This window comes from Eriocheir sinensis, unplaced genomic scaffold (genome assembly GCF_024679095.1).
Source record: "Eriocheir sinensis breed Jianghai 21 unplaced genomic scaffold, ASM2467909v1 Scaffold413, whole genome shotgun sequence".
Classification (NCBI taxonomy): Eukaryota; Metazoa; Arthropoda; class Malacostraca; order Decapoda; family Varunidae; genus Eriocheir; species Eriocheir sinensis.
Window position 1 is genome coordinate 99553 of NW_026111736.1, and position 27633 is coordinate 127185.

The 27633-nt window shown below is 41.8% G+C and overlaps 1 protein-coding gene across 1 annotated transcript; it reads right to left on the reverse strand.

Annotated features, from left to right (window-relative positions):
* Positions 1-1992: 1992 nt before the first annotated feature.
* Positions 1993-22362, reverse strand: LOC126992184 (histone H1-delta-like). The gene is made up of 2 exons (XM_050850845.1): positions 21916-22362; positions 1993-2345 (listed from the first exon to the last, which is right to left on the reverse strand). The coding sequence occupies exons 1-2, from the start codon at positions 22279-22281 to the stop codon at positions 2127-2129; spliced, it is 585 nt and encodes a 194-aa protein (XP_050706802.1). The 5' UTR covers positions 22282-22362; the 3' UTR covers positions 1993-2126.
* Positions 22363-27633: the final 5271 nt, after the last annotated feature.

Genomic DNA, 27633 nt, shown 5'->3' on the forward strand with positions numbered 1-27633 from the left:
ACCACTTTGTTAGACCGGAGCAAAATAGCGGATGTTCGGGTTAGATTCTAAATATTTGTCTAGTCGGTTTTTTAACGTGCAAAGTTTCGCTTTCGACGACGTTTTGAGGCAGACCATTCCATACATTGATGACACGGTTGAAGAAGTGTTTTGATCCATTTGAGTTGAAACGCTTCCTCGTTATTTTGTTGATTGAGAGACTGTAAAATAATCATGAATATTAGCGTTATCGAATCCCTTTAAATTTTTAAACACTTCTATAAGGTCACCTCTTAGCCTGAGCTTGATAAGCTGTATAAGTTAAGTTCTTTAAGTCTTTATTCGTACGGTTTGTTTCGCAGTCTAGGGATCATTTTAGTAGCTCGACGCTGCACCCGCTCGAGTTTATCTATATCTTTTCTGTAATAAGGAAACCAAAACTGAACGCAATACTCAAGATGTGGGCGAACTAACGAATTGTAGTATCAGTATTACTTTTTCTGATTTGTGTTCAAATGTACGACCAATAAATCCGATCAGTTTGTTGGCAGTTTTTACTACTACTGTGCAATGTTGACTCGATTTAAGATCGTTCGAAATTAGGAAGGGAAGGAGAGAGAGAGAGAGAGAGAGAGAGAGAGAGAGAGAGAGAGAGAGAGAGAGAGAGAGAGATTAGTTAGAAACGTAAAGGAAAATGGATTGGTAAGGAAATGAAGGAGTATAAGAAAATGGGAAAATATAGAAAAGGAGGAAGGCTACAGGAAAGGAATAAGAGAAAAGAGAGAAGTGGAGGAGATTGGAAAGGCACCAACCTCATCTCTTTCCTTCTGCCGCCGCCTCCGTCCGTATTACAAATGTCCTGATTGTGAGCCATTGATTGTGTAGGCCTGATGCTTGGGGGAGGGGGAGGGGAAGAAGCGTGGGAAGGCGGGAACTAAGGGTAGGAAGGGAGCGTGGAGATAATAGGAATAGAGGAAGGGAAGTTAGGGAAATGTAGATGGAAAAAAAAAAACAGGGAAGAATGTAGTAGATGAGAAAGGAAGGAGGGGAGTGGGGTGGAAGAGGGACACACACACACACACACAGAAGGGAAGACACAGGACGAGTAGGGAAAACGGGAAATGAAAGGAAGAAAACGGGTGGCAGGAGGAAGCGCAGGATGAGAAAGAAAACGGGAAGAGGAGAGTAGGAGTTACTGAATGAAGGAAAGGGGGTTGAAGGGGTGAGAGGGAAAAGGAAGGGAAAGGCTGTTGCAAAATGTGGGAGAAAGGGAAGAAGGAACAGAAAGGAATATGAGGGAGGATCGGAGGTGAGAGGAGAGGTTAGGAATAAAAGAGAGAATGGATTGTGATTGAAAAAAAGGGAAAAAAGTGGGAGGATCAAGGCTGCGGAAGAAACCGTTACCTCTCGTACCCAAAAATATTCTTTATATAAAACAAATATATCGGTAGTCTTAATGTAACCAAGACGCCAGTAATAAACAGGAGTCGCGTACACGTCCCCTCACACACAAGGTAGAGAAGCATTAGGAAGACGAGACCTGAAAGAGCATCACAAAGAGTTTTGTTGTCCCTGGGCGAGGTGTTGGCGTACTACTTTCACTGATTCATCCGCGTAGCGTTGTCAGCCCGGTGTCCTTACCCCCCACCCACCGCATTCTCACCACCACCAGCAGTCCCGTAGGGTGGTTATAACAGGCTTGACTGACCAGCGGCAGCTTTACTTGCCCCTCTGCTGGTGTGTTGTGGGAAATCTGTATCCAGCCATGCTCTTATCGAACTAGTTCTTCACTTGGGTTGTAATAAACAGCAAAGGTAACCTAAGTGCCCCTTAGCCACTTTTTCTTTTTAACATTTCTAAACTTTTACGTGGTTTTACTTTTTCTTTTCTTAACCAGTAAATAGGCTTATTTTTATGAAATATTCAACCGCTTCTCGCTCGCAATCAATTCATTTTTTATTTATTTTTTTTTTTTTTACCAAGCACTTAAGAATTAGGGTGAGTAAAACAGGATTATCAATAAAATAAATATATATTATGTACAAAAATATTTACGGGGATCAGGTACAATATAAATTTGTATAAATTACACTAAGTCTTGTAGAAGTAATCCTCACGCCAGGGCCATTTCGTCGGGGGTCAGCAGCTTACTTCTTGGGTGCAGGTTTTTTCGCCGCCTTCTTGGGAGAGGGCTTCTTTGCAACAGGCTTCTTAGCGGTCTTCTTAGCAGCAGGCTTCTTCACGGCCTTCTTAGCGGCTTTCTTGACAGCAGGCTTCTTAGCGACTTTCTTGGCAGCAGGCTTCTTTGCGATTTTCTTGGCAGCAGGCTTCTTGGCGACTTTCTTGGCAGCAGGCTTCTTCACGACCTTCTTGGCGGGTTTGGCTTTGGCTTCCTTGACATCTTCAGCGAGCTTGAAGGAGCCAATTGCACCGGAGCCCTTCATCTGCTTCAGTGCACCAGCCTGGACCTGCTTCCTGAGGGCCAGCTTGACACGAACACCAGCCTTCTTCTCGTCTCCGACCTTGTTGTGGGCGACGATATACTTGAGGATGGCCTGGCGGGATGACCCAGAGCGCTCCTTCAGGGCCCGGATGGCGTCAGCGATCATCGCGGCGTAGGAGGGGTGCAGTGGCTTCTTGGGGGCAGCCTTGGCCTTGGTGGCCTTCTTGGTGGGGGTAGCGGCAGGGGCAGCGTCGGCCATCGTGGAGGTGGTGGAGTCTTGGAGACTTGGTAGTAACAGCTGCGGGCAAGTGCTCTAAAGCGAGTGATAACGCCGAGCGGGGTTGGTCCCTTAAGTCCGCTCCGTGCGGACGCGAAAGTAGTAGCACGAACACTACCGCTCGTTTTCGTTGGAAGTTGAGCGCCGCCCGCGAGCATTTGTGTTTGTTAACTCACTTCTCTCGTATATACTGCCCTTAAGACAGAGTAATTACAATTCATTTTTATTGATCTTGGTAGTACATACATCTGACTAGGATTGTGGAACCTTCAAACACTAGTGTGACTCAGTGTCATAGAGATATTGAGCAAAATATCATAAGAATTCGATTCTGAACATCAATATATTCTTAAATAAGAAGCTCTATCTTGTTTTTGATGAAGTTCTGTTCATATCTCTCATATACCAAATCAAAAAAAGAACCATTTCACTTCATGTTCACCGTGAAAACAAACGAAAGGCAAGGAAAAGAAAAGTGATGGAAGAGTAGAGAGGAAAAGGAAGGGAAAGGAAAACAGAAGAAAGGAAATAGAAGAATAGAGGAAATAAAGGAAAGGGTTGAAAGGAAAGAAGAGAGGAAAACACAGGAAAGAATGATAGGAAGGGGATTTGAAGTAACTGAGGTAAAAATGAAATGGAGAGAGTGGTGGTGGTGGTGGTGGTGGTGGTGAAGTTTCGATGGGCTTGATCCCTCGCGGGCTGTGTGCCGTTGGCTGGCCCGCCTATGGAGAGAGAGAGAGAGAGAGAGAGAGAGAGAGAGAGAGAGAGAGAGATGACACAGGTGGCGCTCCTCTTAGACTTAGAGGGTAGCGGGCTGCCTAGCGGGTCAGAGGCCAGAACAAACGCATGTTATCTAATACGAGTGGCCATATCGGACTCGGGTAGCGGGTTCCCTCCAAGTTTACCCGCTACTCTCACAGCTACGTGAACCCACATGTCGGTTAAAATCGCTCAGTGGCTTGCGGGACGCCAGGCGATCTGCTCCTACACCAGCATACTAAGTACTATTTTTCTTTTTATTACTTATTTTTGAGGTGTTATTCAGCACTAATGTTACATTGCACTAACAGGTATGTTTACTTTTTTAATAAATTTGATGTACAGTACGCTATGTATACGTGGTTGTGATTTACTTTAAACATTTCCTTACCTCAGTGTTATGACCAGTCACTGTTCGGCTCTAACTGATTTTAAGAAGTTGGTTATCATTTTGGTCAGCCGCACTTCCAGTTAATTCAGCAACCATTCGAATGTTCCAGGAGTCATCCGTAGATACTCAAAAAAATTATCGTCGTACATGCGAGCTTGACAGTACACCTTGTTGAATTCACTGCTTGTTAAAGTCGTGAATCCAGCAAGATCTGCCGACATTTAGGTCATCTATTTTCAGACAGTCTTACTTAGAAGCAATTTTCTTGAGAATTTTGACAATGACATTGCACTGAGTGGGCGTGACCAAAACCTAAACAATGACTGACTTCCCGCGCGATTTTCCCTCTTCCGACGTGGACACGGCATCGCTTGCCTCTACCCGCTATAGGCATCCTGCTACCCACCCAAACGCCAGGTCGCTTCCCCTCCCTTTTCCTCCTCTTTCCTCCCTTTCTTCCCTTTCTTTTTCTTCCCCTTTCCTTCCTCTTCCCCCTTCCCTTCCCTTCACCATTCGCTCATTTCTCTACCGTCACCTCTCCCCTTCCTTTCTTTTCCATTTCCCTCTTTTCGCCTCACCCCATCCTCTCTTTCCCTTCCCATTCTTTTTCCCTTTCCATCATCTTTCCTCCCTCCCATTCGCTCCCCCTCTCTTCCTCTCATTTTATTTTTTTCTCATTTATCGTATCCTCCTCTTTCCTTCTTTCGCCTCTTTGCTCTTCCTTTTATTGTATCCCTTCTCCCTTCCTTCCTCTCCTCTCCTCCCCTCCCCTGTTTTCCTTTCCTTCCTTTGCTTTCAACCACATTCCCTTCCCTTACCCACGCCTTCCTCCAACCTCTCTTCTTTTCCTTTCTTTTCCCTTCCCCTTTCCTTCCCCCCCCCCCCCCCCGGCTGTTTCTCCTTTCCATGCTTTCCTTTCCTTTCTCTCTTTCCCTTTCCCATTCCTTCCTTTCCTCCCTCCTCCCCTCTCCATCCCTATCCCTTTTTGCCTGCTTATGAACGTTTAAAGGAAAAATAGCTATACCATGTCATATCTCTCTCTCTCTCTCTCTCTCTCTCTCTCTCTCTCCGGTAGTGATTGTTTTATGTGTTTTCTTTAGCTTGTTTTCCTTGTCTTGTTTGCTCTTGTTCCCTGCGTCTCGTTTCTCTTCATCCCCTTCATTGGCTTCCTGAGAGAGAGAGAGAGAGAGAGAGAGAGAGAGAGAGAGAGAGTAAATCAGGCTAGACGAGATTTTGGCGGGAACAGATTGTCCACATTTCCTCTCTCCTCTTCTTCCTCTTCCTCCTCTTCTTCTTCCTCCTCCTCCTCCTCCTCACTGACCTACTCCTGTGTGCCTTTTTTTTCTTCATTTTTATTCTCATCACAGTTTTATTTTTGTATTTCTTTTTTGTCCCTTCCTTCTTTTTCTCTTCTTTTTCTATCTTATTTTCGTTCTCTTCCTTCTTCTTCTCGTATATCTATCGTCAGCCACTCACTCTTCTTCCTGTCCTTCCTCTTCCTCCTCCGTCTTCCTGTTTCCTAATCCCTCTTCACTCACGTTTTCCCTTCCATTTTTCTTCGTTTATCCTCCTCCTCCTCCTCTTCCTCTTCTTCCGACTCCTCCTCCAACGTTCCTTGCTCTATTCTTCTTCCTCTACTTCCTGTCTATATTTTCTCATCTTTCTTTCCCTTTCACTCTTGTCCATCTTTCTATTACATTTTATTCTCTCTCTCTCTCTCTCTCTCTCTCTCTCTCTCTCTCTCTCTCTCTCTCTCTCCATTCCGATTTCCTCTGGATTGCCTCTCTTCTCCCTCTTCTCACACTTCCCCCTTCCTTTCATTCCTTCATATCCCCTCCTCCCTTTCTTCCCTTCACACCCCCTCTTTCCTCTCTATCCTCCTCTCAGTATCCCTTCCTCCTTTTCTTCCTCTCCTTCCTTCCTTCGACTTTCAATCACATGTTGTCTCCCTTCTCACTTTCCTCCTCACCGTTCCATATACACAATTCAACTTCAATACATTTTTTCCTTTGGTACAGTGTGTTTATATCTTCCTCCCTACATTCTTTTCGTTTCTTGCGTCCCCCCTTCCGGCCACCCCTTCTTCCCGTCCTTTATTTTCCCTTCTGTTTATTCTTCTCCTCCCCCAGTTTTCATATGCCTTCCCTTTCTTCTTAGAGTTATCCCCCACACTCCCTCGTTCTGTACCTTCATCAGTCCTATCCTCATCTCCCTTTCATAACCTCTTCTCTTCCCCCACTCCTTAGCCTCCATCTTTCTTTCCCTGCCATTCCATATCTTCTAACCCCCCCATTCCTTCCCTCCGCTCTCCCTTTCCTAGTCCTTCCATCCTTCCCCATCTCTCTTCCTTCTCTCTCATTCCTCCTCTTTCCTACATTCCTTCCTCACCCACATGTTTGTCCTCTCCCATCCCATATTCTTTCTCTTCCCTTTGTCCTCCTCCTCCTCCTCCTCTCTCTCTCTCCTCTTGCATCCTCTATCCCCTTCCCTGTCTCTGTCCTTCTAACCCGTTTCCTCAATTCCTCCCTCCTCCTTCCCTACCCCTACCCCCTACCCACCCCCCTCCACCTGTCCACTTTGAAGGCCGTGAATTTTGATGAATGAACCTGTTTTCTTGACGTGACTCGCTTCCATAACAAGACGTGTGTTTACCTTGCCTCTCTCTCTCTCTCTCTCTCTCTCTCTGTTTATCTGTCTATCTATGTCTTTATTTGCATTTACATCTCAGTATTATTTGTCTATCTATGTATCTGTTGTCTGTCTGTTTACCTGTATGTTTCCCCGTCTATGTCTATTTATCTACCTGGCATCGCTTTTCTCTCCCTCATTCACCCATCCGTTCATTTTTTTTTTTCTGTTCTCACAATATGTCGCTAACTTTCTGCCTTTCTTTTTGTTTTCAGGTAAGACCGACTACCCTGCTGTAACAACGACAACAACAACTAATACTTACAAACAAATAAGAAACAAGGTAAGGTTGTTTTCTCGATATTTACCTTTACGTGTTCTGTCCTTGTTGAAGTCCATTTACTGTCGTGTTCTGCTCCTTTTTTAAGTCTGGTTACTGTCGCGTTCTGCTCCTGTTTGAGTCACCTTACCGTTGTGTTCTGTTCATGTTTAAGCCCGGTAACTGTCGTGTTTAAGTCCGGTTACTGTCGTGTTTAAGTCCGGTTACTGTCGTGTTTAAGTCCGGTTACTGTCGTGTTTAAGTCCGGTTACTGTCGTGTTTAGTCCGGTTACTGTCGTGTTTAGTCCGGTTACTGTCGTGTTTAGTCCGGTTACTGTCGTGTTCTGTTCCTTTTTGAGTCAGGTTACTGTCGCGTTCTGTTCCTGTTTGAGTCACCTTACCGTTGTGTTCTGCTCCTGTTTAAGTCACCTTACCGTTGTGTTCTGTTCCTGTTTAAGTCCGGTTACTGTCGTGTTTAAGTCCGGTTACTGTCGTGTTATTTTCCTGCATGTTATCCCGGTTAATGTCGTGTACTGTTCCTGTGTTAGTCATGTTTCAGTCGTGTAATATTCCTGTTATTACCGATATTACTACCACTACCCGTTGTTATGATCCACTGATTCGTGCGTTCCATGTGAATGGTATTAATTAGATCTCGAGGAGGGGGGGGGGGGGGGGCGAAGGGGGTAATAGGAAGTGAGGGAGGGGAACCAAGGGAGAGAGATACGAAGGAGTGAATGGGATAGGAAAGGGAGAGAGTTGTGGTGAAGGTAGACTAGGGAAGAAATGAGAAATGCATATTATGAGGGTGGGCATAGAAGAGTGAGGGGGAGGGAGAGGGAAAGAGATAGGAGAGGAGGAGAATAGTGATGGAGGAAGGGAATGGGAGGAGAAAGCTTCTTATGAGAGGGAGGGTAAAGGAGAGAAAAGGGAGAGTTTGGGTGATAGTGAGAGATAGGGAGGAGAGATACAAGGGAGAGAAATGGATAGGAGAGAGTATAGTGGAGAAGGGGGAGAGAGGAAGGGGGAGAAGCTACATGTGGAGGGAGGGAAAAGGAGAGAAAAGGGAGAGTTTGGGTGACAGTGAAAGATAGGGAGGAGAAATATAAAGGAGAGAATGGATAGGAGAGAGTATAGTGGAGAAGGGGGAGAGGAAGGGGGAGAAAGCTAATATACACGTGGAGGGAGGGAAAAGGAGAGGAGACGGAGAGAGTTGGTGGTGTTGAGAGGAAAGGAGGAAAGAGGAGACGGTAATAGTGGTGTTTTTTTCTGTATTTTTTCCCCTTGAGCTGCCTCTTTGCTGTAAATAAGAGAGGGGAGGGAAAGGGAGAGACGGGCTAAGGGAAGGGAAATGGAAAGGAAGAGGACAGTTACAAGTGAGAGGGAGAGAGAGGGATAAGAAACGGAGAAAGTAAAGGCTGAAGAGATATAGAGAGGGGAGAGTTACATATGAGAGAAAGTGAAAGGGAGAGGAAAGGGATGATGAGGGGAGGAGAGGAGGTAGATATGAGGAGTAATGAAGGGAAGGGGAAATTGGGTATTGGCTAAGTCGGGGTGAAGAAAGTGGAGGAAGAGAAAGAAAGAAAAAGGTTGATGGCAAAGGATAAAAAAAGAGGAAAGGTTATAGAAGGAAGAGGGAAAAGATGCAGGAAAGAGGGTAGAAAAGAAAGAGACGGGATGAGGGGAGGGGAAATAATAGGAAAGGGGTATGTTGTCGTGAAGAAAGGGAGAAAAGGAGAGGGTACGGAAGGGCTGAAGAGAGGGAAGCTGGAGGATGGATAAGGGGAGAGGAGGAGACGTGGAGATGAGGGGAAGGTGGGAGAGGCTTTAGCTAATGCGGTGTAATTGCCAATAAGACAGGTGTGTGTGTGTGTGTGTGTGTGTGTGTGTGTGTGTGTGTGTGTGTGTTCTGGAGGAGGATGTGCCTAGCTTTTCCTGTGAAGAGAAGACTGAAAAAGAGAGAGAGAGAGAGAGAGAGAGAGAGAGAGAGAGAGAGAGAGAGAGAGAGAGAGAGAGAGAGAGAGAAGGAAAGAAACAGCACAGAGGAAACATTGGAAGACAAGGAGTAAGGATGGAGGGAAAATAGAGAAGGAGGGAGGATAAAGATAGGGAAGGGAGAGAAAGAGAAAAGGAGGGTGTGGGGAGAAAAAAAAAAGCATCATGAAGGAAAAAAATAGGGAGGGGGATAAAGAGGGAGGAAGAATGTAGGTGAAGTAGGGATTGAGGATGGAGGTAAAACACGGAGGGGGGGATTAGGGGAGGGAAGGGGGGAGGGGGGGAGGAAAGGTGCGAGCAGGTGTTGTGTGGCGTCGAGGGATTAATTAGAATTTATGACTTAATCACGCCGGCGGCCTCGAAAGAGAAGAGAAGAGGAAAAGAAGAGGAAGAAGGAGACGAAGTAATAGAAGAGGAAAAGAAGAGGAAGAAGGAGACGAAGTAATAGAAGAGGAAAAGAAGAGGAAGAAGGAGACGAAGTAATAGAAGAAGAAAAGAAGAGGAAGAAGGAGACGAAGTAATAGAAGAAGGAAAAGGAAAGGTAGTCAAAAGAAGAACAAGAAATAACAGTAAAAGAAGAAGTAGGAAAAAGAAGAAGAAGAAGAAGAAAAAAGTAAAAGAAGTATAGATAAAAGAAGACGAAGAAGAAAAAGTAAAAAAACAAGGTAAAAGTAAGTGTAGTTAAAATAGGAACAAGGATTAAGGATAAAATACAAAGGAGTAAAAGAAAAAGAAAATGAAGAAAACAAGAAAAAAAAATGGCGGAGTAATAACAATAATAACTGTAATGATGATGATAATAACAGCAATAGAATAACAGAAGGGCAGAATGGCAGACAGACAGACAGGCGGACAGGCGACAGGTGAGCGGATTGTTGCCAGGTGGGCGAGATAAAGGGGGGAGGGGGTGGGTGAGAGAGGGAGGAGAGGCAATGAAGGGGGATGAGGGGGAGGGGGAATAGACGGGCTCCTACCTTAGGCGTCATCTGGTGATATCTGGCTTTCTTGACCCTCGCCCCATTCTTGAGACTGTTTTTCACATCCCATCACCGTTACCAGATTATCGTACTCAGGGCATTGTATTTAGGGGTTTTTGACGGCTAACTATTGCCAAAAAACATCAGGCATTAACTATTTTAACGATAGATATAAATGAATCTAGTTATTGGGGCCCAGGAGACAGTTTTTGGGTCGGAAGTTGGTAAATATAAGAGGCTGAGTACGACAATCTGGTAACGTTGCAGGCTCCCACCCGTGATTCGCCAGAGCCCTCTCTTGCTCAGTCATATGCCTGGATGAATCAACACTATTTCTCATTTTGTCACTCATCAAGGACAACACGCGTTAGTTTAGTCACTATTACGAGATCTACAGTTCATTAGGAACATTTCCCTAGGAATTTCTTAAAACGTCCTTTTCGCGAAAAAAAATATTGACAAATGGCATCGTTTCACTTTCTTGTCTCTAATGATGTACGATGTTTTCATGCCGGAAAGTTATTATTTATCCTACAAAGACGCTTTAAAATGTTCTGTGGTGCCGCAGTAGTACAACAGTAACCTCGTGAACTCTATATCCACCCCCACCTGGCAGGATATACCCATAGGAAGCTCAGGAAATGGTCATCGGCATAGGCCTAGAGAGGTGCGGCCAGCAAGAAAGTGGCCGTACCCTGCCGATTCTTGTCAAAAATTTGGGGGGATTCTTGAAAATCTGACGCGCTAAAACAAAAAACGCAAAAAATTCCCTAGGTTTGGGGAAATTCTTGCTCGGTCTAGGGTAATTCTTGATTGCCAGATGGAGCCTCTTGAGACCGTGTGTGTGTGTGTGTGTGTGTGTGTGTGTATATAAAAAAAAGGCCTGTTTGTCCCCGTATAGAAATGTAGATCCTTTTATTGTCATCCTCCTCCATCTTCTCCATCCGTCTCCATCGCCTTCTCTCCTCCTCCTCCATCGACGTCAATCTTCTTTATATACTTTTCTTATTTTAAAATGATTGATATATTCACTTGTTTTCATATTCTTTCATAATATATTCATTCTTCTACCTTCCCTCTTTTATTTATCATCAGTCGCTGTCTTTGTTCTCTCTCTCTCTCTCTCTCTCTCTCTCTCTCTCTCTCTCTCTCTCTCTCTCTCTCTCCAGCATCTCACCATCATCAAGGTTTTACCCGTCACCCAAAAAAGGAGACAACACCCGAAAAAAATGCGATGGACCGAAGGGACAAATAAATAGACAACGAAAAAAATAAATAAAACAGAGGAGCGGAAGAGGGAAAAAAGAGAAGGGAAGCAAATAGTGGTAGCGACAGGGAATTTATTTAGTCACTCGTTCAACTGTCCCCGTTTTTTGTTGTGTGTGTGTGTGTGTGTGTGTGTGTGTGTGTGTGTGTGTGTATATACTGTATAGTTCTTGTATGATACCAGTTTCGTTACTCTTTGTTTCTCTGTCTCATTTCACTGGCAATGTAGTGTATAAATTTAACCTTCTCCCACATTTATTTATTTATTTATTTATTTATTTATTTATTTTTTTTTTTTTTTTGTATAACATGAATAATTCCCACATAACATCACTTGGTATCATTTGTCACACATCAGTGGCGATATATATCATGTCAACGTTGTCTTTGTTTTGTGTGTGTGTGTGTGTGTGTGTTGTATTTTATTTGCTTGTTTTTTTTTATTGTTTATATAGTATGTCTCACTTAAGTGGCGGTGCAGTATATAATCTTAACGTTGTCACTTTTTGTTTTGTTTTTTGTTTTTTTGTTTTAGTGTATAGTATGCATGTATATTTCTTGTATTTTATTTGTTTGTTATTAATTGTTTATGTAGTATGTCTCACTTCAGTGGCGATGCAGTACTATATAATCTTAACGTTCTGTCACTTTTTCATGTTTCAGAGTACAGTATACCGGTATATTTCTTGTATAATATTAGAGTAGTTAGCATTTATGTACGTCTACCTCACTTCTATGTTAACTTTCTCACCTTTTTTCACTTCTCTAGTAGTACAACCGTGTTCCCCTTTTCTCTTTCTTTGCTAAGCGGAGAGAACAGTGTCTGTCTATATAAATTTGTTTAATATTAATTTGGTTATTATTTAAGTATCTCTCTCACTCCAGTGTTAATTAAATGCTCTCACTATTTTTTTCACATCTTTAATACAACCGTTTTCTTTTTTTTCTTTCTTTGTTAAGGAGAGAGGAGAATAATGTTTGTCTGTCTAGTGTGTATAATTTTATGTAATATATATGTTTTGTTATTATTTACGTATGCCTTCCTCTCTCACTTCAATATTAACGTTTTCACATTTTTTCTTCATATCTAATAGTTTAACCGTTTTCCCTTTGTCTTTGCTAAGGGGAGAGGAGAATAAGGGAGAGACTGTTTAATTAATCTGTTGCCTGAACCAGCTGGTGGCGCTTACGTAGTCTGACGTGGAGGGAAGGGAGGGAGAGGCGGAGCAGAGGAGGAAAAGATGAGGTGGAAGGGAGAAAGATGGAGATGGACAAGTGATGGATAGAAGAGAAAAATATAAATAGCGGGAAGGTAGAGGAAAGGGAGAGGTTGAAGAAGAGGAAAAAGTTAGGTGGGAAGGTTGAGGAAGAAAAGATTACTGAAGAAAAATACAGAAAGTGGGAAGGTAGAGAAATGGCAGTTAGAAGGAAAAAAAAAAGAGATGGAGGAGGAGGAAAGGGAAAGGTTGAAGAGGAGGAAAAGATGAGGTGGAGGAAAAGGTGATAGAAGGAAGAAATATAGAAAGTGTGAAAGTAGAAATGGAGGAGTAAAAGGCAATGGATGGAAGGGAGAAATATAAAAAAGTGGGAGGTAGAAGAAAGGGAGAGAAGTTGAAGGGGGATAAAAGATGAGGTGATAAGGGAAGGAAGGAATATATAGAAAAAGGGAAGGGAGAGAAAATACAAAGTCATAGAAGATGTGAAGGAAGGAGAAAAGGGTAAAGAAATGAAGAAATATAGAAAAGAGGAGAGGATGAGGTGAAAGAATTTAGACGTAGAAGAGAAGGAGGGGGAGGAAAAGGTCATGGAAGGGAGAGATAAATAAAGAAAGTGGGAAGATAGAGAAAAGGGAGATTTGGAGGAGAGTGTGAGGCGGAGGAGAAGGAGGAGGAAGAAATGATGATGTAGGGAAAGGGGACATGAAGGAGAGAGTAAGGTAGAAAGGAGAGGTGGAGAGAAGTGGTATTTAGGTAACGGGGAGGTGGAAGGAAGCAAAAGTAAAGGGAAGAGATAGGTGAAAGGAGGGAATAGTGGCGAACACAAAAATATGGAATAATAGGATATTGGTGGACGGAAGGGAGAGACGCAAGGAGGAGCGGAGCGAAAGGAGAAAAAGAAAATGAGAAAAACAGAGATATGGAAACAAGAAAGAAACTGGAAATGAATACTGAATGAGAGATAAAAGGGAACACAGCAACAGAGGAGGAGGGAAAAAAAAGATCACAATAAATGCAGAATAAAATTGAAGGGGGAAAAAAAGGGAAGAGACGAGAAAAAAATAGCGAATAGGCATGTGAAAGGGAGAGAGAAATGTTCTTCGTAGTGGATCTAAGAGAGGGATGGAAGGGAAGGGTGTGAGCGAGGGAATGGAGAGGTGGAGCGAATGTGGAGAGAGGTGGAAGGAAGAGTAAGGGGAGATTTTTTTTCTGTATTGCTTTAAACAAGAAAAAAATAGGAAAAACAAATTAAATGGGAACAAAAAAGGAAAAGAGAGAGAGAGAGAGAGAGAGAGAGAGAGAGAGAGAGAGAGAGAGAGAGAGAGAGAGAGAGAGAGAGAGTCATGGAAAGAAAAGTGGCTTAACACACACACACACACACACACACACACACACACACACACACACACAGATTCTCCTCATCGTAATTACATCGCCTTCGTAATTCGTTTATATGAAAGGAGGAGGAGGAAGAGGAAGAGGAGGAGGAGGAGGAGGAGGAGGAGGAGGAGGAGGAGGAGGAGAAAGAAGAAGTAAAGGAAAATGAAGGAAATTAGGGGGAGAATCTTTCCTTGAGGAGCACGAAGAGGAGGAGGAAGCGGAGGAGGAGGAGGAAGAAGAGGAGGAGGAGGAGGAGGTGATTTGGCTTGGATGAAACCGGGAAAAAGAAGGTAAAGACAAAGGGAACGGAGGAGGAGGAGGAGGAGGAGGAGGAGGAGGAGGAAACGATGATAACTGAATAAATGGATTAATTAACAAGGCAAAGAATGACGGGCGAGAGACAAGAGAGGAGAGAGAAAAAGAGGGAATTGGAGAGAGAATTGGATGCATGGAAAGAGAATGAGAGAAAGAGACAGGCGCTACAAAAGATGAATAGAAGGTAATACTGATAAAGCAGATGGAGGGAGACACAGCAGAGAGAGAGAGAGAGAGAGAGAGAGAGAGAGAGAGATTCGGCACACTTTCTCTTTCCTTTTCTCTCTTTCATCTTCTTGCAAATATTCTTTCATTCCCTTCCGACAAATCTTTCTGCCTGTGCCCATCCTGACATTTTTCTCGTGATTTAACTCTCTCTCTCTTTCTCTCTCTCTCTCTCGTGCCCTGTAGCACCGATAACACATGCAAAATTGAGAGAGAGAGAGAGAGAGAGAGAGAGAGAGAGAGAGAGAGAGAGAGAGAGAGAGAGAGAGAGATTAAGATTTATTGAGGAATTGTGATGACGTAGAAGAGAAAGAGGAAGAAGAGGGGAAGGAAGAGTTAAGGGAATACGAGAAGATATTAAGAGGAGGAGGAGGAGGAGGAGGAGGAGGAAGCCCGTTGGTTATTAAATGGCGATTGGAAGAGAATGGGATGTGATGACTGAAGAAGAAGAAGAAGAAGATGATGATGATGATGAAGATGAAGATGAATACGACGAGGAGGAAGAAAAGGCATGATGAGAGAGAGAGAGAGAGAGAGATTAACAGTGATCAAAAGTTTACATTACCTGCTCCTGTCATCACCATCATCACTATCACATCATCATAAGCATCATCACATCTATCACCATTATTATCACCTTAACTGTCATCATCACCATCAACATTTATCGGTCAACTTGTCGGTATCATCTCATTATTATAGTGGGCGATTAAGTAACTGACAAACCTACTGTTGGACTGACCGACTGAGTAGCTGATTGATGCACTGATTAATTAATTGGTTTTGTTTAGTGACTGACTGACTGACCGATGATTAACAGAAAGGCCAACAACACTCACATAATTAATGAGCTAACTGTCTGGATGTGCTTGAAGGACGGACTCGTTAATTAACTGACAGGTGGACTGACTGGAATCGATTTTTGACAGACCTCTAAATAATTGACTGAATGACTAAGCGAGTGAGTGAGGGAATAACCAACATGCACGCAATAAGTGGATGGATTTCGGATTTCGTGCATGGGAGAAAGAAAGAGTTAGAAGGGATTGAAGTAAGGAGTAAGAGGGGAATTAAGGAGAAAGGAAAGGAGAGGAAAATATGAGTTGGAAGGAAAGAAAGCAAGAAGGAGTAAGGGGAGAAGAAAGGAGAAAGGAAAGGAGAGGAAAATATGAGTTGTAGGAAGGAAAGAAACAATAAGTAAGACCTGAGACAAAATAGATGGGAAGAGATAGAGGGAAGGGGAGACGAGATAGGGAGGAAAAGGGAGAAGGAAAAGAAGAGATGGTAAGAGTAGAAAGTAAGGAAGGAGGAATGGACGAATTGGAAAGTGAAGAGAAGAGACGAATAGGATAGAAGGAAGAAGGAAGAGAAGAACGGGATGGGTAGGTGGATAAAGGAAAAAGGTAGAAAGGAACAAAAAAAAAAAGTGGAGGGATGGAGAGAATGAGGAAGGAAAGGAAAGAAGGAAGGAGGAAAAGAATAAGATGGGAAGGTAGAAAGAGGGAAAAGGGAGAGAAGAAGGAAAATCCGGTAAGCATGGATGAAGGGAATGAGGAAGGAAAGGAAAGAAGTAAGGAAGGAAGGAAGGAGAAAAGGATGATTCTCTACTCACTAAAAGGAAAGGGTATTGAATTCCTCCCTCCTTTTGGTACAGCTACTAGTGATTAGAGAGAGAGAGAGAGAGAGAGAGAGAGAGAGAGAGAGAGAGAGAGAGAGAGACTTTGATGGTGCTTCCTCGTCGGTCTTTTCTTTTTTTTCTTTAAGTCTTGTGGGAAAAGGTGAAGAAGAGGAGGAGGAGGAGGTTGAGGCTGCATTGGTGGAATCGAAATCAATATACATTTTAGAGCATTGCTGAGACGTCTGACCTTTTTTTTTTTTTTTTTTTTTTTTTCATCTCCACGCACCTGGCTGGCTGGCTGGTTGGTTGGCTGAGAGCTCTGACTCACAGTTCGATTCCCTCTTGACTCGATACGTATAAATATTGATGGTTACCCGGAATGGAATCTGTGTATTGGTGAGGGGAGGGAAGAGCCGGAGAGGGATGCTTACAACTTCAGCGATGGTGTTGTGGTGATGGTGTGATAGTGAGTTAGTGGTGGTGATGGTGATTGTGGTGTATTGATATTCGGAGTGATATTGTTATACTAGTGGTGATGGTAATGATGGTGATGATGGGCGAAGATGGGTCGGGGCAAGAAGGAAGAAAAATATCCCTCTTGTCACCTTTGCTCCTGTTTGGCGACTCTCTAGGGAGGAGGAGGAAGAGGAGGAAAGAAAAAACAGAATGAAAGGGAATGAGAATGAGACTGAAAGAACGATGGAGAAATACTGGCAGGAGGAGGAGAAGAAGAAAAACAAGATGATGATGAGGAGGAACAATAGAAAGAATACAGAGAGAGAGAGAGAGAGAGAGAGAGAGAGAGAGAGAGAGAGAGAGAGAGAGAGAGAGAGAGAGAGTTCACGTTCGCAGTTTCCTCGTTTGTTTTGTTCCTCTTGTTTTTTGGTGCCAATGTGTTCCCCTTTTTTTCCTATTGTTCTGTTTCCCTTGTTTTTGTTCCCCGTGTCTTCCTGTTTGCCAGCGGTCCCCTTTCCCTCCCATTTCCACCTTTATTTTTCATTTGTTCCTCTCTCTCTTTATCTATTCTATGTCATTTATTTTCGTTCTTTCTGTTTTCTTTTGTTTTTATATTCTTATTTTTCCGTATTTCTTTGTGTTCTTGTTGACGATTATTTCTGTTTTATCCATCTTTTTATGTTTCCGATGCTCTGTTTTTTCATCTCTCTTGGCCATTCCCCTTTTTCACACCTTTATCGCATTTGAGTTACTTCTTGCTGAATACACATGTTGCCTACTGATTTCTGTCTTCTTTGTTCAAATGAATAAGAGAGTGTTCTGTAGAGGCTATAATAGGGTAGATCAGTACAGGAAGTCATGTATTCTGGCTACAGGTGCAAGTTATATCAGGGCATGTCAGGTCACGTGAGGGAGGTAACTCGACAGGTGGTCAGTGTAAATTACAAAATATCAGGTCATGTTAAGAAAGGTAAGTTATGGTAGTTATACGTACTCGAGTGTTTGAGAAGGCCAGGTGTGGGTCAGAGGTCAAGGAAGGTGAAGCCAGTGAAGTGTGTCTTGGCTGTGTCACGTTTGAGGGCAATGGACTCGTGTGTGCAGACCAGACCGGACCACTAGTTAGGTCAGGTTTTGCTAGTATTGTTAGACAAGTAAATGTCAGGCCAAGTTTGCTCATTATCCCCTCCCCTCCCTCCCGTGCCTCCATTTAATCCCCGCCGGCAGGTCTGTAATTCCGCTCTGCACAATGTAAATACTCTATGTAAGCTATAATTTACGTACAAGATAATTCGTAGGTGCACATGGAATGGAATGGAATGTGTGTAGTGGTGAGGGGAGGGAAGAGCCGGGGAGGGGATGCTTACAACTTCTGCGATGGTGTTGTGATGATGGTGTAACTGTAAGTGATGGTGATAACTTTACGTAAGAACAAGAGACCGAACCATAAAAAAGTTTTTAAAAGGGTAACAGATGTTTGATTCGTTCTTTGCTATTAGGTATTTCTTGTTAAAGACTTAAGTAAAAAACAGCCCATCATAAAATAAAAAAAATGTGCGGTATTACGTGCATGTAACCCAGTTTTGTTTACACTGTGCTGAGGCGAAAAGGTGTTTGTTGTAAGTGCTTCGTTTAGCGCAAAAACGAGCATCTGCAATGTAAATACGAAACTATAAAAAATTGTAATATGTAACTTTCAAGTGGTCCTTTACCGAGCTAAGTAAATTTTTCCAAATAATTTTAGGTTTCACTATGTAAATGTATTAAGATACTTAATTTGTGAGGAGACAGCATTCTTCTGAACGAACAGTTTACAAATCATATTATTTTCATACTTTGTGAAACTTCATTATTTCATTGTGATATCTTTCTGCTTGTGATTGGCTGAGTCAGTGTAACGTCATACCTTCAAGGCAGCGCGTGATGCTGAGCAAAAGAACAGGTCAGAAAAAATGTCAGCGGGAATAGCTTTCGACACTGCGGCAGTTGTCTGACGGCCAACTCGTTTCTTTCCACTTTTCTTGATCTCCCTCCCTCTCCCTCCGATGCCTCTGTTTGCCTGCTTGTCTTCCTCCTCCTTTACTAAACATAATTATAAAACTTCCTCGCTTCCCACTTCCAATCACCCTCCAAAACACTCACAAAGACAACAAACAATTTCCTCGAGATCAAACTCCGCTAAAAACAACAAACACAAATTTACCTTCAACTTTCTCTGAAAAAAATCCCACAAACTTAAGATCCGTTAACAAATAAAAATAAGCGAGAGCGCGATGTCTGAAACAACTTTAGATTAATCTGAAAAATAAGACACAAACTTTACCTGGCAAATGCGAATAATAAAGGAAAGCAAGTAAAAAATAATTGAGCAGTTTCAAACATACAAGTTCAAGACAAAACTTAAACACGACAAAACCTCAAACACGCATGCAAATAAGACTTCCTGTGGGAACCTTTTTTACCTTCCTCTCGTCGTGATGCTGCGGGGGGCAAAGAACGGACACGCGATAAAGAAAGATGTGTAAGTTAGGCAGAGTTGAGGCAAAGATACAAAAGAAAACGAGAGAGAGAGAGAGAGAGAGAGAGAGAGAGAGACGGCAGCATATTAATTTCCCTTCTCTCTACGGGTATTCGACGCCTACTCTGAAAAGGTCCCGTTATGTTATGTTAGGCAAGGTTACTGACGATCACGATTCCAGCACGTAACCAGACCTTGGGGTTTAGTTATTAATCCCCGGAAAAGTCCTCCATTACTAACCCAACCCCCCAGTCAACAACCGCCACCCTAACCCCTCCAACGACCTCCACCCTCTTCACGAGCACTGCAACATCGCCACCACCACCACCAATAACGACAAAAACCTACACTCTGTCTCTGACCCCCAACAACAACAACCACACACTCAACACCCTCTTCCCCTTCCTCTCCAACACTATCCCCACCACCTCCCTTTACCATCCCCACCTCCACCACCACTACTACCAGCACCACCGCCACCCATCTTCATAGCTCACCCATAATCCCTTGCACCGCCTGAGATGAAATTACATTAAGCGTGATGCCCACACAAGGGGGGAAGAAAAGGGGGGGAGGGGGTGCCAGCTCAACGTGGCCCATTAGACTTCACCCCGCACTGCAGTGGCTCCTGGACGGGGGGGGGAGGGAAGGGAAGGGGAGGAGGGAAGAGGAAGGTGCGGAAGGAAAGGAGAAGGGTCATGGGTGGTTGGCAGATGTGAAGGAGGGAAAAGAAAAGGAACTGTTGAGTGAATGGAAAAAAAAAGAGAAGGGGAAGGAGTGTGGATGGGAAAGGGAAGGGATGGGGATGGGAAGGAAGGAAGGGGGAAGGGTGGTGGTCAGACGAAAAGGGGAGAGAAAAGTGGTGAGTGAAGAAGGGAAGGAGAAAGGAGGATAGGGAGTGGTAGGCAGATACACCGAACTGAGGAGGGGGAAATGATGAGAGGAGAGGAAAAAGGAAAAGCAAGTGAAATTAGATTGGAAAGGAATTAAACGAGGGATGAGGAGGGAGAGACAAAAGAAGAGAAGAAAAAGGGCAACAAAAAAAGGAATTAGAATTAGTAAAAGGCAAGTAAGGGGAAAGGGAGAAAGGGATAGCACAAGGAATGGAAAAGGAACAAGAGCATAAGAACGTAAGGAGTCTGCAAGAGGTCGGTTGGCCTATACACGGCAGCTCCTGTAATCTTACCCCACCTTGCCTCAATATCCATGACTTTATCCAACCTCTTCTTGAATGTATCTATGGTATTGGCACCCACGACATGACTGCCAGCCCTGTCCCGTTCATCCACCACTCTACTGGTAAACCAATTCTTGCCTGTCTTTGTTGGAGACTGAGTAAATAATGTATTAAAGAGGCGGCACGATGAAGGAAGATTAGGAGGAAGAGGACAAAAGGGAAAGGGACGAAGAGAGCATAGTATAGCCGAGGAGAGAAGGAACAGGAAAGATGAAGAGGGTAGGAAAAATATGGTACGAGGAGAGTATAGAGAAAAAGAGGAAGGGTTTAAGAGAGAGAGAGAGAGAGAGAGAGAGAGAGAGAGAGAGAGAGAGAGAAACGTAAAGGAAATAAATGGATAGGTAAGGAAATGAAAGAGTATAAGAAAATATAGAAAAGGAGGAAAGCTACAGGAAAGGAAGAAATAAGAGAGAAGTGGAGTAGAGAGCGGAGGAGAGATTGGAAAGGCACCAACCTCATCTCTTTCCTTCTGCCGCCGCCTCCGTCTGTATTACAAATGTCCTGATTGTGAGCCATTGATTGTGTAGGCCTGATGCTTGGGGGAGGGGGAGAGGGGGAAGCGTGGGAAGGCGGGAACTAAGGGTAGGAAGGGAGCGTGGAGATAGTAGGAATAGAGGAAGGGAAGTTAGTGGAAGGTAGATAGAAAAAAATAAAAATATAGGGAAGAATGCGGTAGATGAGAAAGGAAGGAGGGGAGTGGGGTGGAAGAGGGAAACACAGAGGACTGGAGTAGGGAAAACGGGAAATAACAGAAAGAAAACTGGTGGCAGGAGGAGAAAGAAAACGGGAAGAGGAAAGGAGTTACTGAATGGAGGAAAGGGGGGAGAGGGAAAGGGAAGGGAAAGGCTGTTGCAAAATGTGGGAGAAAGGGAAGGAACAGAAAGGAATACGAGGGAGGATCGGAAAGTTGAGGAATAAAAGAGAATGGATGGTGATTGAAAAAAAAACTGAAAAAAAGTGGGAGGATCAAGGCTGTAGAAGAAACCGTTACCTCTCTCGTGTACCCCAAAATATTCTTTATATAAAACAAATATATCGGTAGTCTAAATGTAACCAAGACGCTAGTGATGAACACAGGAGTCGCGTACACGTCCCCCCACACACAAGGTAGAGAAGCATTAAGAGGAGACCTGAAGGGGCATCACAAACCTCTATGAGTTTGGTTGTGTCCCGTACCACTTTCACTGATTCGCCCGCGTAGCGTTGTCAGCCCAGTGTCTTTACCCCCCACCCACCGCATTCTCGCCACTACCAGCAGTCCCGTAGGGTGGTCAGCGGTAGCTTGATGTCAAGGTATTACTCGCCCCTCTGTTGGCATTTTGTGGAAAATCTGCTATATTCAGCCATGCTCTTATTAACTATTCTTGACTGGTCGTAATAAACAGCACAGGTATACATATAATCCAGGTCTAAGCACCTTTTTCTTACTTTCCAAGCTTTTTCAAATTTATCTTTAAAGCACAAACTTTAACTTTTTCTACTTTTTTCTACAGTAAATAGGCTTATTTATTTATGAAATATTCAACCGCTTCCCGCCCGCAATCAATTCAGATTACTTCTTTTTTTATTCTACCAAGCACTTAAGAATTAGGGTGAGTAAAACATGATTATCAATAAAATAAATATATATTATGTACAAAAATATTTACGGGGATCAGGTACAATATAAATTTGTATAAATTACAAGTCTTGCAGAAGCAATCCTCACGCCAGGGCCATTTTGTCGGGGGTCAGCAGCTTACTTCTTGGGTGCAGGTTTCTTCGCCGCCTTCTTGGGTGCAGGCTTCTTCACCGCCTTCTTGGGAGTGGGCTTCTTGGCAACAGGCTTCTTTACGGCCTTCTTAGCAGCAGGCTTCTTAGCGGCTTTCTTGGCAGCAGGCTTCTTGGCGACTTTCTTGGCAGCAGGCTTCTTGACGACTTTCTTGGCAGCAGGCTTCTTCACGACCTTCTTCTTGGCGGGTTTGGCTTTGGCTTCCTTGACATCTTCAGCGAGCTTGAAGGAGCCAGATGCACCGGAGCCCTTCACCTGCTTCAGGGCACCAGTCTGGACCTGCTTCCTCAGGGCCAGCTTGACACGAACACCAGCCTTCTTCTCGTCTCCGACCTTGTTGTGGGCGACGATATACTTGAGGATGGCCTGGCGGGATGACCCAGAGCGCTCCTTCAGGGCCCCGATGGCGTCAGCGATCATCGCGGCGTAGGAGGGGTGCACTGGCTTCTTGGGGGCAGCCTTGGCCTTGGTGGCCTTCTTGGTGGGGGTAGCGGCAGGGGCAGCGTCGGCCATCGTGGTGGTGTGGTAGGGTCTTGGAGAAGTGGTAGTATCAGCTGTGGGCAACTGCTCGAAAGCGTGTGATGCCACCGAGCGGGATGGGTCCGTTAACTCCGCTCCGTGCGGACGCGAAAGTAGTAGCACGAACACGACCGCTCGTTTTCGTTGGAAGTTGTGCGCCGCCCGCGAGCATTTGTGTTTGTTAACTCACTTCTCTCGTATATACTGCCCTTAAGACAGAGTAATTACAATTCATTTTTATTGATCTTAGTAGTACATACATCTGACTAGGATTGTGGAACCTTCAAACACTAGTGTGACTCAGTGTCATAGAGATATTGAACAAAATATCATAAGAATTCGATTCTGAAAATCAATATATTCTTAATTAAGATGCTGTATCTTCTTTTTGATGAAGTTCTGTTCATACCTCTCATATACCAAATCAAAGAAGAAACATTTGACTTCATGTTCACCGTAATTTCAGTATTATAGAGCCAAAGAGTTAGTCTAAAAATATTGTACACTTTGGATAAACAAACACAGATAGGTCGCCTCGCGGCCATGGCGCTTCTCCATAAGGATCGGTTATCTCTCTCTTCTTGCTTTAATATACGCTAATTGTGTCTGTTTATGATGTTGTAGGTGATACACAGACCCATGTGACTGATACCATTATCAGAGAGCTAAAGAAATAGTTTGTTGGTAGTGAAAAAAAGAGAAGTAGCAACAAATTTACTAACTGGCTCCCCGCCGTCGGTGGCTGGATATAGAGCAGCGGGGAGGTCGAGGGACTCTTCATATTATAAATCCTCCTGATTTTATAATAGTTAATACTGAATATTATACTTAATGTTTGAAGTGTGTCAACCTATCTCAAATCTAGATCCACTCGTCCTCGTCCTCCTCCTCTTCCCATCCTCCTTCCTAACCACATCTATAATTTTTTTTTTTTTGTGTGTGTGTGTGTGTGTGTGTGAAACGGAGGCTGCAACTTTTTTTTTTTTTATGACGGTAATAGATATATACATAAAAATACCATATATAAACGTAAAAAGAAATCAAACGACTACTTTTTTATATATATTTATCGCCTTCTTTTTATCGATTTCTTTTCACATTGCGCCACTTTACGGTCTTAGTTATTGAAGTTTTGAGGTGGGAGAATTTTTATTTTTGATTTGTTGGGGAGGAAGATAATACTGTGTGAACTGTGTGTGTTCGGGGGTAAATAATAATAGCAAGAGGGAGAAGAAAAATAAAAAGTTGATGGGTGTATTCCACGCTGCTTACTCACAAGAAGCATTGCGGCGCGGAACAGGTAGATAGAATGTTACACAGTTCCACATTATATCAAATAGCACGGTAGATTTTTTTGTAATCGAATCACCAACAATTAATCACAAATAACTTTGAATGTCCAGTTATATAATGTTTCCGGAAAGTACCCATGTGCATGTTTATTTCATCAATAAACTCCAGCATAAAGTCATTCCATATGAAAAAAAATATAACAATAATAACAATAATAATACTAATATATAATGATAACTACAAGAATAAAACAATATGCTGTTCTTAATATTAACCTCCATCACCATTACCGAAATATCATCATTTACAACAACACTAAAAAATGATGCCATTTCTACTACTATTAATTCAACTACTACTACTACTACTACTACTACTACTACTACTACTACTACTACCTAATAAAAGTAATTATATTAATGTTAGTAATAACAGTAATAAAGTAACATTGTTATATAATAATGATAATATAATAAATTATATATAATAATAAAATTAGTAATGATAATAATTAATTATTATTAGTGATGGTAGTAGTAGTAGTAGTAGTAGTAGTAGTAGTAGTAGCAGTAGCAGTAGCAGTAGCAATAGAAGTAATAGTTGTAGTTGATGTTCTAAAATAAATAGTATGGTAATAATGAGTGACATAATAACAATTATTAATAATAATAATAATAATAATAATAATAATAATAATAATAATAACAAGAATAAAAATAATAGTAATAGTAATAATGTCAGTTATTTATATTATTATTTTTATTGTTTTTTATTATGTGTATTATTAGTAGTAGTAGTAGTAGTAGTAGTAGTAGCAGTAGTAGCAATAGTAATAGTAGTTGAAATAGTTGTAGTAGCGTCAGTAACTAATGTAACATTTTCATTTTATATATATATATATATATATATATATATATATATATATATATATATATATATATATATATATATATATATATATATATATATATATATATATATATATATATATATATATATATATATATATATATATATATATATATATATATATATATATATATATATATATATATATATATATATATATATATATATATATATATATATATATATATATATATATGTTGATGATAATTATAATAATAACAATACTACTACTACTACTACTACTACTAATAATAATAATAATAATAATAACAATAATAATAATAATGCTGATAATGTTAATCATAATTATAATAACAAAAATACTACTACTACTACTAATAATAATAATAATAATAATAATAATAATAATAATAATAATAATAATAATAATAATAATGCCAATATTCATTTATCATTATAGTAGTAATAGTAGTAGTAGTAGTAGCAATATTGTTCTTGTTCATTTATTATTATTATTATTATTATTATTATTATTAGTAGTAGTAGTAGTAGTAGTAGTAGTAGTAGTAGTATTAGTAGTAGTAGTAGTATTAGTAGTAGTAGTATTAGTAGTAGTAGTATTAGTAGTAGTAGCAGTAGCTAATGTAACATTTATATATATATATATATATATATATATATATATATATATATATATATATATATATATATATATATGAAATATTGTAATGAAGCTCAGTTGTTTTTGTACTGTGGTAATGGTGATAATGTTAATGATAATTATAATAATAACAATACTACTACTACTAATAATAATAATAATAATAATAATAATAATGATGATGCCAATATTCATTTATCATTAATAATAATAATAATGCCAATATTCATTTATCATTATAATAATAATAATAATAATAATAATAATAATAATAATAATAATGCCAATATTCATTTATCATTATAATAATAATAATAATAATAATAATAATAATAATAATAATAATAATAATAATAATGCCAATATTTTATAATAATAATAATAATAATAATAATAATAATAATAATAATAATAATGCCAATATTCATTTATCATTATAATAACAATAATAATAATAATAATAATAATAATAATAATAATAATAATAATAATGCCAATATTCATTTATCATTATAATAATAATAATAATAATAATAATAATAATAATAGTAAATAAAAGGCGCATGGTTGGCGAAGTATCACGTGTGCAGTGCCTCATCCTTTCCCGCCAGGCCACACTATGCTCTCCATGCTCTCTCCCGCCTTGGCAGCCCCGCTCTTTGGCGCCTTCTCCATTCCCGCCATTCCCGCCCCGGCTTGTCCCGTTCCCGCCGAGTCATGTTCCCGCCTTCCCCGTCCCGCCCTGTCCCGCCCCCGCCTTATCCTGCTCCCGCCTTTTCCTGTTCCCGCCTTGTCCCGTTCCCGCCTTGTCCCGATCCCGCCTTGTCCCGATCCCGCCTTGTCCCGATCCCGCCTTGTCCTGTTCCCGCCTTGTTCCGCCCCCCCTTATCCTGCTCCCGCCTTGTCCCGTTCCCGCCTTGTGCCGTCCCCAACCATTCAATATGCGGGAGACTTTGCTCACGTAATAAGTTATCACGGGAAACCGAGACACACCGTGGCAAAGAGCTGTCACAGTGGAATACAAAACATCTACGACGAGTGAAAAATCAAACCAACAATAATATACGGAAGATTTTACCAATGCCAGTAGGAAAAATAAAAGAAGACATTGTAGTTGACGGTATATAGGCCGCCCGTTAAATAATAAACAAAATATTAAAGATAAATTTGCAAGGTGGATCTACTCTACGCTTTATTTCGCTTGTTTCCAACTACTGCGTCTAATATCCTTCTTTCACTCTAGCCATGCCCTTAAAATCAGGAAAGTATATGTTGTGGGTTTTAGGTAGACGGAAGTAATAGAGGAAATTCCAATCAGATCACTGACAGGAAGAGAAGGAACGGATATGCTGGCTGATAGTGGTGCTGATGGTGATAGTTGTGGTGGTGATGACTTGTTTTTTTTTTATAGTGAAGGTAGTGGTGATAAGGGTGTTTGGCCATTGGTTGCGTGTGCGTGTGTGTGAGAGAGAGAGAGAGAGAGAGAGAGAGAGAGAGAGAGAGAGAGAGAGAGAGAGAGAGAGAGAATCCACCTCCTCCTCCTCCTCCACATTCCCATTCCCATATCGAGACCTGGAGCGCACACACACACACACACACTTGATAAACGATGCCCCATGTGACACGAAACCCCGCTGGAAATATGATGTTGCCGCCTCATAGCCGCACCGTCCTCCGTGAACTTGTGGAGACCGTTAGCTTACTCCTGCGCTGCACGTTTAAAAATGGATGACGTCACTAGCAACTGCCACAAATCCACGGTGATGCATGTTACACTATATCATTCTTTTTCTTTTTATAATATTTGTTTTGTTGTTCTCCTTTTTCTTTTTATTCTTCCTTTTGTTCTTTTCGTTCTTGCTCTTTTCCTTTTCCTCCTCCTCCTCCTCCTTCTCCTTCCTTTCTTCACCCCTGTAACAAAATTAATAATTAGAAACATCAGAGACGCAATTAATAACGTGAAAATAAAACGCGTCAAAGAAAAAACGAGAAACATGAAAAAAAGCCTGTCGTTTGATTTCTTTCTCTGTGTATATATTGTATTTTTATGTATGCATTCTACGACCGTCAAAAAAAGTTACAGCTTCCGTCTAACAATAAAACCAAAATATTATAGATGTGGTTAGGAGGGAGGGAAGAGGAGGAGGACGAGGACGAGGACGAGGGCGAGGACAGGAAGGAAGGAAGGGAGGGAGGGAGGGAAGAGGACGAGGACACGGTAGGAGAATGATCAGCGGCCTTGAAACTGTGGTGGTGGTGGTAGTGGTTGGGGGGAGACGCGTCGAACCAAGTAGCCATGTAGCCTTTTTGACATTAAAATTTATTCTCTTGCGATAAATCATTTTGTTGTATTGTTGAAAGTGAGAGACTGATGGGTTATGAAGGAGGGGGGATGGGAGAGGGTGATGGGTTGAGGGGAAAGAGGAATAGAGGGAAGGGAGCCAGAGAGGAAATGAATGAAGAGTGATGGGCTGAAAGTGCGGGGGAGAGAGAGAGAGAGAGAGAGAGAGAGAGAGAGAGAG